This window comes from Bubalus kerabau, chromosome 10, assembly GCF_029407905.1.
Source record: "Bubalus kerabau isolate K-KA32 ecotype Philippines breed swamp buffalo chromosome 10, PCC_UOA_SB_1v2, whole genome shotgun sequence".
Lineage (NCBI taxonomy): Eukaryota > Metazoa > Chordata > Mammalia > Artiodactyla > Bovidae > Bubalus > Bubalus kerabau.
Window position 1 is genome coordinate 5,667,678 of NC_073633.1, and position 15,224 is coordinate 5,682,901.

General features: G+C 35.3%; 1 protein-coding gene across 10 annotated transcripts in view; it reads right to left on the reverse strand.

The window, feature by feature from the left end:
• APC (APC regulator of WNT signaling pathway) overlaps positions 1 to 15,224 on the reverse strand; it is a 132,649-nt gene that overhangs the window by 64,772 nt on the left and 52,653 nt on the right. For 6 of the 10 annotated variants that reach the window (XM_055536492.1, XM_055536491.1, XM_055536500.1 and 3 more), the window contains exons 2-4: positions 10,099 to 10,251; positions 1,681 to 1,765; positions 313 to 514 (exon numbers count right to left, since the gene is read on the reverse strand). In XM_055536492.1, coding sequence (XP_055392467.1) covers positions 313 to 514; positions 1,681 to 1,765; positions 10,099 to 10,233 — 422 coding nt within the window. In that variant the 5' untranslated portion in view covers positions 10,234 to 10,251. The remainder of the gene's footprint in view (positions 1 to 312; positions 515 to 1,680; positions 1,766 to 10,098; positions 10,252 to 15,224) is intronic. The other 4 variants (XM_055536497.1, XM_055536490.1, XM_055536499.1 and 1 more) reach the window with 1 other exon arrangement.

A 15,224-nucleotide genomic window follows, 5' to 3' on the forward strand; every position in this document is an offset into this window, starting at 1 on the left:
TGGAAAAGTCAATCAAAACTCAGTTACATATTTTAGCCACTGTGATTATGTATACTATTTGTACATGATTCAATGTACAGAGCATTTGAGCATTAGAATCCCAAGAAACTGTCTCCTTCACATTTTTAGATGTAAGATAAGGACAATCAGTAATACACTGCTTTGAGACAATAAATGGAAAATGCTCTCTAAGTGCTGCTTGTGATCACCCACCACACACACTTCATAATTCCTGTTTTGTATTGTCACAAAATGACAAAATCTAGCAAAAATTGGAGCATAAAAGTTTACCACTTAATGAAGAAAAGTTACCTCTCTTTTTCAAGTTCTTCTAAATAACCGGTATTTTCTCTGCTTCCATTTACAAACCCTCTTCTTGGAAATGAACCCATAGGAACAGGACTGCACTCTCCTGAGCGACTAGATACAGATCCTTCTCGGCTTCCGTAAGAACGGAGGGACATTTTGGACCGTAGTTTCACTCCAGGGAAATTACTGCTATCTAAGTTAAGTTCTAAATAAAATACAGACAAGTTTTTATAAAACAACTGCTTTAAGTGATCTAAAATATTGCTAATGTAATTATATTACCTTTTAATAATGAAACCTTAGGTTCACATTTCAACCCTCAAATTTTACACCATTTTATATATATATAAATACATTATATATATATATCACATAAAGTATGCAGAGTACTAAATTATGGCAGTTATTGAGCAGCAGATCTATACAGGGACAGAGGGAATCCATATCACAAATGCTGATGCTCAGAGAAATTCACTCACTACTGGTTCTATAAAAGAAACGTCCTGAAAAAAACCCAGGCCAAAGCACATATAAAAGGGTACGCTTGTGGTGGTGACCTCTGCAATATACACAAATACGGGTCATTAATAAAGAAAAGTTCACCTTTTGGTTTAGAGACCTGTGACTTTAGATTTCTATCAGAGAAAGCCACAAATGTATATGAGTGAATGAACAATTATTTAGGAACAGAACAGCTAAACTTTCCCTCCAAGATAGCTTGAATCAGTCCGGTGGAAAAAAAGTATGTTAAAGAAAAATTAGACAGAATGTCCTTTCTTAGATTCCTACTAGGTAATAATATACTTGGGGATCCAAAGGTAATTTCTCTGCCCACCTTCAATTACAATTAAAACTTAGCTAATTTGACATTTGAATTTTTAAGTAATAAAACAAGAAAGACATTCTTTCAAAATTCTATTAAAAATGGGTTAAAATCAGTGTGTGTGTGTGTGTGTGTGTGTGTGTGTGTGTGTGTGTATGCACTAAGATAAAGCACTTCTATTCTGAATGGAACAAAGAAAGGCACTGACTCCTTCAAATGAAGCAATGGGTCCAGTCTATAGCATAAAGCTTAATAAAGGCCTACTTAATGACTGGCAGAAGAGCAATGCATTTTAGAAAGAGCTGAAAATTGTCAAGAAAGGTATCTAAAATAGTTTATTTAAAGGCAGTTAAATGTTTTAACTGAAAAAATGACAAGCAAATAGACTTTTTACATATTTGTACTTAAAAAATTACATCCTAATGCATTAGGCTAAGAAAATCCAACACCAACATTCTAATCAAGAGAAGCGTTATTTGGATACATACTCCTAAAGTTGACAACTGGAGCTTTAAAAAATTACTTTAAAACATTTAAAAAAAATTTACCTTTAAGACGTTCTAATAAATCAATCTGTCCAGAAGAAGCCATAGCTTCATCTTCAATACTTCCTTGTAGTTGTTTAAGTACTTCCTATAAAAAAGAACACAGTATCTCAATATGACAAAATTCTAAATAACTTTTTGAAGAATGATTTTAAGTTTCTTGGCATTTAGGTCTGCTGGGGGAAAAAGTTATTTCAGATCTATCTGAAAACATATAAAATGCAAAGTACTTTACAGATACCATCTATTACTAATTATAAATAATAAGTTACAGCCCAATGACAACACTGATCCTTTGTGACAATGGTGATTACAAGCAGTCTCCACACAGTATACACAGGCTAGTTAAGATATGTTATTTGTAACTTCCGAAATAACATAACAAGGAGGATTACTCTCATTTTTCAGATAGACCAACTGAGACTCAAAGATTTGCTGAAGACACAAAAACTAAACTTGTACCAACATGGCCATGAAAGACAGCAAATTAACACATTATGCTGTTTTATTTAACACCCCAATAGATACCAAGCATTTATATACTAAATTTATATACATTCTACTAGTACCCTGATTTATAGTCAGCAGATGGTTAAATGACTGTATGCTGTCTCCCAACTTCTGATCCATTACGTCCTTTCCCATCTAAAGCCTTCTCTTAACAAATTTTTGTCAGAGAACGTTAAAAACTTTCACTTCCTACTAGTTTTTCTGTATGTTCTTTAACAATAATTTATATGTATTTTTACATTCTACATATTCTGAGGCATCCCATTCTAGTTCATAACAAAATCTTTGCTGGCCAAGTAGGATTCCAAATGCAAAACAATGTATTTGAACAGTTACAATCCTACAGCTATGGGCAGTGTTCCTCTATGTGAAAAAGGATCCATAAATAGACTGAAAAGGACACCTGTCAAGAAGAGTAAATATAGTAAAGACTATGTCAGTGGTTTCGGAGAAGGCAATGGCACCCCACTCCAGTACTCTTGCCTGGAAAATCCCATGGACAGAGGAGCCTGGTAGGCTGCAGTCCATGGGGTCGCCAAGAGTTGGACATGACTGAGCGACTTCACTTTCACTTTTCACTTTCATGCATTGGAGAAGGAAATGGCAACCCACTCCAGTGTTCTTGCCTGGAGAATCCCAGGGACGGGGGAGCCTGGTGGGCTGCTGTCTATGGGGTCGCACAGAGTTGGACACGACTGAAGTGACTTAGCATGTCAGTGGTTTACCTTGACAGTCACATTAGAAGCATTAAGAAAAGAATTCCTATGTTAACAATAAGAAATAGCCTGTGACCTTAACGATCTGCCCTTCAAATAAAGACCATGTTGGAAGTTAAGACGCTTAGATAAGTAGATGTGGGAACGTGGAGGTGACTGTTATTTACAGTCAGAAATTATGTCAGTGTATCACAACCACGAGATAGGACATAAATTTGCACAGGCATGTCTTTCTTGAATGAATGTAGATTACTATAAACATCAGGACACAATTCTCTTCCATAACATTTGAGAATTACCATTGGAGGCTACCTGCAGTTTTCAGGATCCTGAGTCTCCTTCCATCCACTGCTGCTTGCAATTCAATGATCTTTTAATCTTATTTCTTATAATCCCTTGGAGAAGGAAATGGCAACCCACTCCAGCATTCTGGAGAATCCCATGGACGGAGGAGCCTCGTAGGCTACAGTCCACGGGGTCGCAAAGAGTAGGACACGACTGACCGACTTCACTTTCACATAATCCCTAGTTTCACAATTCAACACTTACCTTTTTCAAGGAACTATCAATGATATGTCTGTAATCCTAACCTCACAACTTCAGAATCATTTTCCCAGTATGACTGATAGATGCTTTACATTCAATGTGTCTGGATGATATGCACTGTATATGTAAATGTCCAAGCTATCACCCTGTGCCATTAAATCCTGTTCCTTGCCTTGTATCTGTTCAGTTAAATAGCAGTAGCCTTCTTTTCCCTTTCGGCTCTAATCTTCAGCCTCGCGTCTTTCATCTCCCTGATCAGTTATCAATTCTGTATTTTAGGCTTAATATCTCTTATTAGCCATCTCTTTTCTATTCTTATGTCATTATCCTGGCTGTTGACCCCCCCAAAACTACTAAAATAATCTCCTAAATGGTCCTACCTTGCACAGAACTAACAGATTAATAAAACTTTTAAAGCACAGCTCTAATCAGGTCTTTCTTTATACATGATCCTTCTCTAGAGCCTATCATCAGGTGTTAACGGTGAGTATTCTATAGAAGTTGGGATTACAAGCAATTTTTGTTTTTGGTTTCCTCATTTTAAAACAACAGATATTATCAAAACAAATATTGTTTTCAGAAAAAGTACAAGCATTTAAGAATTCAAAAGCAACAATTAAAAGAAATCCCTGGCATGTCATAGGACATATACTTAATTTTTGAAAATTAATGGCATATTACTGGTTTTTAAAAAACATATTAAAAATAATAAGGAAAAATTAAAATAACACCAACAGAAATGAAAAGGCCATGTAAATCTGCATGCTCAACAATGAAGGATTAAATAAATTTATGGCATTAGCCAAACAACAGAATATTATACAACTACAAAAATAGTATGAAATACTTAATGACATGAAAAGATGGCTCTATTAAATTAAAAAGCATGCTGCAAAATATGATCCCATTGAATGCATGCCTGCATAAAATGCACAGAGAGAAAAATATACACATTATCAAAGGTTCAGTTCAGTCGCTCAGTTGTGTCTGACTCTTTGCAACCCCATGAATCGCAGCACGCCAGGCCTCCCTGTCCATCACCTACCAACATTAAAAAAATTTTTTTAAATGGGTGTTTGATCTCTTTTTGTCTGTATTTCCTAAATTTAAAAAATAGTGAATATACATAACTTGTAAGTTTTAAGTTTCTGTGCATATGGCTAGAAGTCTATTGGTAAAGGCAATAACCATAAAGTAAATAAAATTATTGAAATTTAAAGCTAAAAAAATTAAAATTTCAAAACAGCTATCTTGAAAAGCTACTTATTCCAATGTGTTCTCTTAAATTATTCTTGTAAATTCTGAGTTATGAATCTCAAAAAAATGCAGTTAATTTATAGATCCGGTTACTCTGTCTCAAGATGACACTATCCAGCATGACTACATTCCTACTTTCTTGTGAACAGTTTGTGTCTATTCCATAATAAAAATTAAGCTCATTTCTTTTCTGTTTTACTGAGATAGAATATACATATGAAAAGCACACCAATCTTAAATTTCTTATATAATCCAAGTATCCATGTAATCGCCACCCAGGGAAGACACAGAACATTTCCAGTATCTCAGAAGGTTCCCTTTTGCCCCTTACCAATCAATATTCATTCTCCAGAAGTAACTAGTACTCTGATTTTTGTTACCAGTTAGTTAGCATGCTTGTGAATTGCATATAAATGAAATCACACAGTATAGTCTTTTGTGTCTTGTGTTTTTTGCTCACCAAAGTCTCTATGACACTCATCCCATGCTACTGTATGCATCAGTTATTTAATACTGTGCAGTTGTCCGCTGTATGACTAGATCTCCACTGATACATCCCTTATCCTTTTGATGGGCACTTGGGTTGCTGCCAGGTTGGAAGCTATTATGAAGAATGCTACTACGTACATTCCTGCACTTATCTCCAGGTGGACACATGTACTCACTTCTCTTGAATATGTATCTGGAGGTTTAAATGCTTAGTCACAGTGATTAACTTTAAAAGAAACTGCTGAATGGTTTTTCAAAGTGTTTGTGCTATTTTATACTCCCACCAGCAAGGTTTAAGTTTGATTCTTCCTAATTATAGATTCCAATTCTCTGTTGAGATTTTCTGACTCTTTATCCATTTAATCCATCATTTTTTCCAAATCATTTAAAATAATTATGTTAAAATCCTTGACTCTTACTTACAATATGTGGATCATCTTGGGATTTGTTTCTATTACCTATTTGCTCTGTTGGTTATCAGTCATTTTCCTATTTCTTTGTATTTCTTGTAACTTTTAACTGTATGCCAGTCATTATGTATACAAGAACAAGAAAGACTTGAGATTAGAGTTTCCCTTAGAGAGTTTGCCCTTTCCACCACTGGGGTCTGATTTCCTTCAACCAATAACTGAAAATGGGTTGCAGATGCAGTTTAAGTGAAATTCATATGGGATTTCCTAATAGCTCAGTTGGTAAAGAATTCATCTGCAATGCAGGAGACCTGGGTTCAATCCCTGGGTTTGGAAGATCCTCTGGGGAAGGGAAAGGCTACCCACTCCAGTATTGTGGCCTGGAGAATTCCATGGAATGTATAGTCCATGGGGTTGCAAAGGGTTGGACACAACTGAGTGACTTTCCCTTTCGCATCTGATTTGGTTTGCTGAGTTCTTTCAATGTATCTCTTCTCTTAAATTTAGACTGAGGAGACCTGCTATGTGAAAGTATTCCTTTAGCAGGACATTCCTCCTAACATTCTGCTTCCTAGTCCACCCCAGCATCTTTCCCCTCAACAAGACTCAGCTAACATCCCATGTATTTGGAGAAAATGTGAGAAACTAGTCATACACTTGGAGCTCTTCTAAACGTCAATACTTCACATATGCCTGTGTGTGTGTCAAGACCTCCAACAGTGGAGTCTTGATGCCTGTGCCAATGATTATCAGTCTGTCCCCAGAATCAGCAAACACCCCTGGGAATAAAATTACTGGTGATCTCAGCTCATCTAGAAAGGGCTCTTTCCTCTTAGGAATTTTAGTTAATATAGTCCTTGATGATTTTACAGTTCTCCAATGTCTTTAAAAGAATGGTTTTTGTTTTTATCCAGTGTTTTCTAGTTGCTGTGGTAGGGCTGATTAATTGCTTGGAGCTGCATACTGAATACAGCCTAAAAAGAAGTCCTTAATTTCAAAGAGGTTTTTAAAAGAAAATGCTACACAACTACAAAGCAATTTCAAACAAAATATTTCACAAGAATGTTTTGAGAAATGATGGTTTTTTAAATTAATATGTAATTTTAAAGGAGAGAATACTCACTTGTATTTATAAATTCTTGAAGTTTGGTTTTACAAAATCATATAATCAAACATTATTTTAAAAACATGTTAAGATTTTAAAACCATGAGAGAATTAATTATTACAGACAAATTACTGTGGTCATATAGGTGAATAGAAAATATCAATGAGTAACTGTGTCATTTCAAGGGAGTTTTAACTTGACCCACTTCTGTTTTTCTCGCTATGTCATAGTTACTGATATCTTTTATTACTAGATAAAAGTATACTTGGTAATTAAATCTTCAAAATAAATTATGAACTATGCCAATTTGAATTTTTACTTCTCATTTTTTTTCTTACACTCTGAAAATAAAAGATACTCTCCATGTAGATGGTTTTACAGTTAAAAAACAATTTATAAATACTTCATTTTACTAAAATGCAAGAGATATAAACAGTTGGTTAAAATTTTGCCTAGATATATTTTTCTACACCATGCCATCTTTCAATTTAAATGCTTCATACTTCACTATATTTTGGAGAAGGAAATGGCAACCAATCCAGTACTCCTGCCTGGAGAATTCCATGGACAGAGGAGAGGGACAGGCTGCAATCCAAGGAATCGCAGAGTTGGACATCACTGTGCAACTAACTTAACTTTTCACCATATTTATCATGCTGTGATACTCAGTATTTTAAAGTAAATCACATTGACTTCCTGCCCTGGAGTAAAAAGTATAGTATATCATTTCCCTTAAGTTTAGCTATAATTGCTGCATTCTTATTCTAAATCCCACAAAATCTGTAGTTTATTTTAATTACAGAAGCATCAAGTATATACATAACTGTATATGTATGAGAATAATGTAACGAACTCCCATGTATCCTCACATTAGTTCAATAATTACCAGCCCATGGGCTTCTTTCATTATACTTATACCCACTTCCTCCATTCCCCCTCAACCCAAATTTATTTGAAAAACAAATCTCAGTCATCATACTGCTTTTTCTCTAAAAAAAATTCTACATATATATTTAAAAAGGGATTCTTTCTAAACACAACCACAATGCCATCATTAGACCTAAAAAATAACATTTTCTTAATATTCTCAAATACAGTCAATGCTCACATTTCCTTAACTGCTGTACACATATTTCCCTGACTGTCACACACACAGAGAATATTTTTATACTATCAATGACATGTAATCAATAGCAAAGCAGTATTCTCTTTTGCCACTAGATGGTACTACTGTATAAATTTCAGAAATCCTGGAATTATCTAGTTGGAAGAGACACACCTTGCCGGAATGATCAGTAAACTTAATACAAGATCATATGATGTATTACAAAGTCTAAAAAGTGATTTTTTTTGAGAAATAACCATTGTTTCGGATTAACTTTAATCCAATGTAGTAAGTTCCAGTGTTTCCAAGTGTCTTTTCACACATCGATATTTTAAGACAAAACAAACAGAGCATGGTTTCCTGTTAATACCATAAAGCTGCTGCTTTTTTTTTTTTTTTCAAAAAGCTTCTTGAAAGGAGAGATACATAAATAATTTCAGTAAAAAGGCATAACTGCTATGATACCATACTCTAAATCCTGAAGAAATATGTGGATGGCTTTGCAAGGATGTCTGTAAAAACACTCACTGAGCAGTAATCAATTCATGGTTGAATTCAGACATATCTTAAATACTAATATTCATGATGTATATTATACCCCATTGCTAAGAGGTCAACCTGGTATTCCATTGCAGAAATTTAAGGACCTGACATATTGTTACTCTGAGAGCCATTCCACACTTCAGCATTCCCATCCATTGAGATGGATCTAAAGGTATATTAAAATGTTTCACCAAAAAGAAGTTTCAATTTGCTCTAGTTAAAAAAAAAGATAAAATTTTAAAAGAGGACTCAGAATTCTGCACAAGAGACATTCAGACAGGTGTGCTAGGAAGAATTCTCTACAAAATATACTTCTGAAGCAGATAAACGATTAGTCCTGCTGGGGAGTTTAAATTTTGTATCTTTAAACTTTTAAAACCACATGTCATGTACAATAATTTTAGATACATTATGTTGATCAGTGTTAAAATACCAAACTACTCTTTTTTAACCTAGTAAGTAATTGATTCAGCTGTTTTCATGGTTTGTGGTGAGAAAAAAAATGTTTCTTTATAGTCTATAGAAAAAAAGATTTCTTTATGAAGGACTTGAGATAGGTATCTTGGAGATCTGTCATTGCTACTGCCACAAAAATAGGCAACAGAGTAGAAAAGATTTATGGATAGAAGAGAAAGAAAGGGAGAAAGAGAAAAAGAAAGAAAGGTTCATATGAGTAAAAGGCTACACTGCTATGATATTGAATAAAAAGGTAAAAGAGGAGCAGCTCAATAGTTCAGTTAATACACAGAAGCTTGAAGAATAAGAGAGACCTCAAAATGCATGGAAAAAGAAATAGAAGAGATTAATAAATGAATAAGGAATAAGAGTGGTGAGCAGACAGGGAGAAGAGGGTCAGAAACCCAGATGGTAAAATAGCCAAGGTGCAGAAAAAACATGTAGCAAGAAGGATTTTTTTTTTTTTTAAAGAGAAGGAGGTAACAGTTTTGTTGATGACCTCCAGTTCTAGTCAATTCAGTGAGAGGAAAATCTGCCTAACTGGAAATTCAAACAGTTAAAGTTTTAACTGGAATTATTTTGAAATAAGAACGTATTTTCCCAGTGCACACTGAATATTTTATAACTTTTCATAGAGGTTATCACAGCTTTTCAATGCTATATAGAAAACCAATTTCAGGGCTTGAAGGTGTCATGGACATCATCTGTTAGTGCAACGACTACTTTTCAAATAAAGCAATTTAAGTCTAGAAGGGCACCCTACAGTCTGTAGCTCAGCTTATGGCAAAACCAGCAACAGAATCAGGCACTAATCTCACTTCAGGACTCTTCTCATTAGGTCGCCCCACACTTCCTGATGGTCTGTCACTGCAGCACGTAAGTGACGACAGGATCTGAGGGGTTGGGGATGTGACTGTGATCTGTTTTAATCCTTATGATAAATCCTACAGCTGCGAGGCTAGCTTCTAAGAGTCACACAGGACCCCCAGCCTCACTATAGCGATGGTGAAGTTGGTCTCTCATTTTTAAGCTTAAAAATAACTAAGGACTAACTACTTAGTTACTGTGGTTTTATAATCATTTTCTTTATATGATTTCCTGGATGAATTAAAAACATTTGGACTGAAAATATCAATGTTAACTTTTGCAAGGAAGAGTTTAAAAATTACTGCTTAACTTAAAAAATACACTTCTAAGTAAGTGAAGTGTCTAACCCCAAGTTTACAGGAAGAAACATGGAATAAAAACGGATAAACTACAATTTAAAGTCACAGTCTTGATACCTTCATATTAGATGCCTCAGTTTCCAGTTTTGTAAGATGATTGGAATTATCTTCTAGCTCTTGTCGAAGATTTGAGTTCTCCATCTTCAGGGCCTCAACTTGCTTTAACAACTGATCATATGAAGCTGCAGCCATCCTTGGCTACCCCTGGACCTATAAGGTTAAAAAGGATTTTGAAATTCACTACTGAAAAATAGAGTGGCTGCTTGTTACAAAGAAAGGGATAAAGAAACAAAACCTCCAGACATTTAATAAGAGCTGTGTTAATGTAGCGGTTTCAGTCTCAAAACAACATTGTGCCAGCGGCAGCATCTTTCTGAGAAGATGAAACACCGAGGTTTTAAAGACAAATAAGATTTAAAACAGAAGAGAGCTTCAGTAGTGTTTGAAAAACACCTGCCTTTTCACAGGCGGGTAAGATTTCTATCAGGTTAGAATTTTTTCGAGGTTTCAGAGATACTTTTAATGGTCTTACAGACAGGATTTAGGAAATGCAGTTATTGATAAGAAATATATTTATATTGGTCATATTAATTTACTTCTGGATTTTGTCCAATAGTCACACAATTTTATAGCCCAAATGGATTAATGAGATTAGGTATATGCAGTCTACCACTTTTCATTTGATAAAAGGCTAGTCTTAAAACATTATCCATGGGGAAATACGAAGTTCCAAGAAGGCCTCATTAAAAAGGTGGTCATTTAACAAAATAGACACAAGGGAGAAGACTGGATTGAGACTTCAAATCTTTTGGAAAGAAAGATGATAATAATTGCTAATATAAAATTCTATAACATTTATCCAAAAGGATGAATATAATAGGCCATGCTATGGCATATGTATCACAGGACCCACTGTGCGCACATTGAGGCTGAAAGACACTTGAAAAAAACGGATGATTTTAGGAGACTGTCAAAGAGAAGTGAAGCAGAGGCTGGCTATTAATAACATTACCATGAAAGAAGAGGGGAGAAAAGAAAGATATAGAGGACAGTCAGGTAATAAGAGGTCCTTGGCCTGAACAATTAGAGAATGCTAGAAGTTATGTTCAGACTAACGAAGTTCCAAAGACCCAGATCCTCTTTGTAGTTTAATTTCTATGGAATAAATAAAATTCTACCTATCTCTAAGAGTTAAAAAGTATAACAGAGTTTGTACTCAAACAATACTTAATAGATCTGGACATTAAAAAAATGTTTCTGCAGTAAAAATCCATGATACGAAATAAGGCAGACAAATTACAACACTGGCCAGTCATGACAATACTGTAGTTCAGCAACTGGAAGGGATTCCCTAACAAGGGAAATCAAGTGACACAGGTCTCGTCTGTTCTCCAACAGCTAGGGACGATAAACCTGGTGCAACCCACTGTCAACTGAGGAGGAAACAGAGTCCTGGGTGGTGGAGATCACCCTGGAAAATCCTCATGACTGAAAAGAATGAGCACTAGACTTGTATTTGGAGACACGGGTCTTAATTTCAGTCTCGGTCACGCCTTTACCTTTGCCCCTGAATTTTAATTCATTTCACCATTTGTAAAATGGACATTTACTACCTTTTCTAATATAATTTACCAGAATATTGTTAGAATTGAGAAACAAAAGGATGGTCTAAAGATAAAAGTCCTGTGTAAGTTATATGATGAAAATACACTTGAAACGTAACTTCTTTAGTAAGACCTAAGGTTAATCTACTGTTATAAGCCTCAGTCCTCTGACCAACGGACAAGAGGTGAACTCTTTTGAAAAAGGACTGAGAAGGTATATCAGAAACAAAGGAGAAATTCACAGGTGGGATCACTTATCTGTTTTGTGTGCATGCATGCTCAGCTGTGCCTGACTCTTGGCCACTCCATGGACAGCAGCCCACCAGGCTCCTCTGTCCCTGGGATGATCCAGGCAAAAATACTGGGGTGGGTTGTCATTTCCTCCTCCAGGGTATCTTCCTGACCCAGGGATTGAACCCCAGTCTCCTGCATCTCCTGCATTGGCAAGTGGTTTCTCTACTACTGAGCCACCTGGGAAGCCTTATCTATTTTATACCGTACCACTAATAAGCATCTCTACAAAGACACAGCACATTAAAAATCACGTGACAAAGGTGGGAATCTGACAGCATTTAGTAACATAAGCCCTAAAATTCCTCATTCCAAATAAAATCCTAACAGGCAATTTTCCACTAAAATAGTATGAATAAGAGAAAAAGTAATAATACAGGGAAAGAGAAAATTACCGGAATTATGTTAAGACACAGAGGTTATAACCATACACAATCACAAAAAAAGCCAGATGGGCAAAATGAGCAAGAGACTACTACAAGTGCTCTTTATTGGAACAAAAAAGAATTCAACCCTTTAGGTGGACAATTAAAACATTCCATCATTTTTTTTTTCTCTCCCTCCAGAATCAAAACATTTAAGTCATTTCTGCTTTAGAAAGCAGGATGTTTTCATATAATTTTATGAGAAAAATAAGATGTTTCGAGGTAATACTTTGCCTTATGTCCTTTTAATATGTTGCAGCCATACCTAAGACAAAATTGCTTAATGCAAAATTTAAAAAAATCATAAATAGAAAGCCTTTTAAACAATCACAAGAATTTCATACAAAATATATCGTAAATGCAAACCACTCAGCATCATTAAAAAAAAAAAAAAAAAAAAACCTCAAAATTTATCTGATGAAATGGAAAAAATCTCTGACTCTTTCACATTACTGAGAATACACAGAGATCTAAATATGCTTTTCAGTAAGTGAAAGGGTTAGTTGCTCAGTCCTGTCCAACTCTTTGGGAGCCCATGGATTGTAGCACGCCAGGCTCCTGTTGATGGAATTCTCCAGGCAAGGATACTGGAGAAGGGAGTCATTCCCTTTTTCAGGAGATATTCCTGATCCAGGGATCAAACTCAGGTCTCCTGCATTGCAGGTGGATTCTTTCTGAGTCACCGGGAGTCAGGGTATGCACTAAAGAGATTCTCATCCCTTAAGAGTAGGGTAGGGGAGAAGAAAGTAAAAGGACTGTTATTTAGACTTGTATCCACATGTTCACTGGAAACAAATTCACAAGGATCCTAAGAAATTAATGCAAGGAGGCAGAAAAATTTAGGTAGGTAAGGGATACTCAATTAGAATTAAATCTGAAAGATTCTTTATTATAAATTAAGAAGTTTGGGATTTTAAAAAAAATTAGCTAAACTGCTTTTATTCTTTTGATTTAATGAATTTTAAAAAAAGATGTATCTGTCAGTACTGTTAGATGGTAATGAAAAAAGAAGAAAACATCAATACAAAAAGAAACCAAAAGAATCATAAAAGACTACTTTGCTCAAGTCTATATAAACAAACTTGAAAACTAAATGAAATAGATAATTTACTAGAAAGTGTATTTTATCAAAACTAACCACAAGAGAAGGAAAATCTAAAATTTACAACAAAAATCACTGTTGTAAAATTGATATCATTCAGCACATTAATAGAACTACACAGAAGAAAAACATGCCAAAGTGATGAAAAGACACTTTAAAAATTCAATGCCCATTCTTGTTGAAAATATTGGATATAAAAACACACTTTTTTAACACAATATATTTCAGCCCCACAATAAGCCAGCACCACCCAATGAGGAAATACTAGATACACTATATTACTAAAGTCAGGGAAAGCCCCATTTTTACCACTATTACTCGTTTTATCAGTCAACACAGAGAATGAAATTAGAAAGGAATACTACTGGCAGGGGTACAATGAAATAACTAGAATATCCAAAAGAACCAACTGAATATTACTACAACAAGATAATCTAGTAATTTAGTGAAGTATAAAACATATAGAAATCCTTCCTTTACATGTACAAAGAGAAACCAGATAAAAGATAAAATGGAAGAAAAGATCTTATCTATAATTTAAAAAAACAGGCATAAACTGAATAAAGAGTTCAAAACACGTGTGAGGAAAACTATGGAACATTTCTGAGAGACACAAAGGTAGATTTCAACAAATGGAAAGACATATGTTGTTTGCGTACTAAAGATTCAGTATCATAATGATGTCATTTCTCCCTGAGTTAATTTTGCATGGTCCTAATATAAATACTATATAAAATTTTTTTATTTTGTTTTCTACAGCTAGACAACTGAAAAAAAAAAAAAAAAAGCAACAAAAGGGAAAATATGAAAGGAAGAGCAAGAGTATACCTGCTGCTTCTGCTGCTGAGTCGCTTCAGTGGTGTCTGACTCTGTGCGACCCCATAGATGGCAGCCCACCAGGCTCCCCCGTCCCTGGGATTCTCTAGGTAAGAACACTGGAGTGGGTTGCCATTTCCTTCTCCAATGCATGAAAGTGAAAAGTGAAAGTGAAGTCGCTCAGTCGTGTCCGACTCTTAGCGACCCCATGGACTGCAGCCTACCAGGCTCCTCCGTCCATGGGATTCTCCAGGCAAGAGTACTGGAGTGGGCTGCCATCGCCTTCTCCGAAGAGTATACCTACATCATATTAAATTAATGCTGCAAAGCCATTACAAGTAAAACAGTATGAAATTAACTGTACTGTATCAGTAAGCTAATTTCTTAGTTCTTATCATTATACTATGGATATGTAAGATGTTAACATTAGGAGAAACTAACTGAAGAGTACATAGGGACTCTCTTATTTTTCTAACTTTTATAAGTACAAAGTTATTTAAAAATAAAAAGGCTTTAAAAAGCTATGAAACTGGCAGATGAAGAGATCAACCAAAGGAACGCATTTAATTCCAGTAGTATATGTGAAGTTAGTCATAATAAAGGCAGCATCTCAAAGACAGGTCAGAAGATGGACTTTACACAAGCGGCCAGGGCAGCAGGACAGCCACGAGGACACATGCAGTGGCGTCCACTCCTCCCCTACACGTTAGGGCGGGCTACAGGAGGACAGGGGCGCAAATGCTGAAGGACACCATACAGCATTTAGATGAGAGAAAAGAGCTGTGCTTTCAATTAAAAATGCTGAAATGGAATACACCCTCTTCCAAGGAGGCTATTATAGAGCAATGGACATTTTAATTTTAACTTATTTGTGAAAGGGTAAGGCACATGGAAGGCCTGCTGGACCTCTGAAATGATTGTCTATTACTAGAATAGGGGTAATAA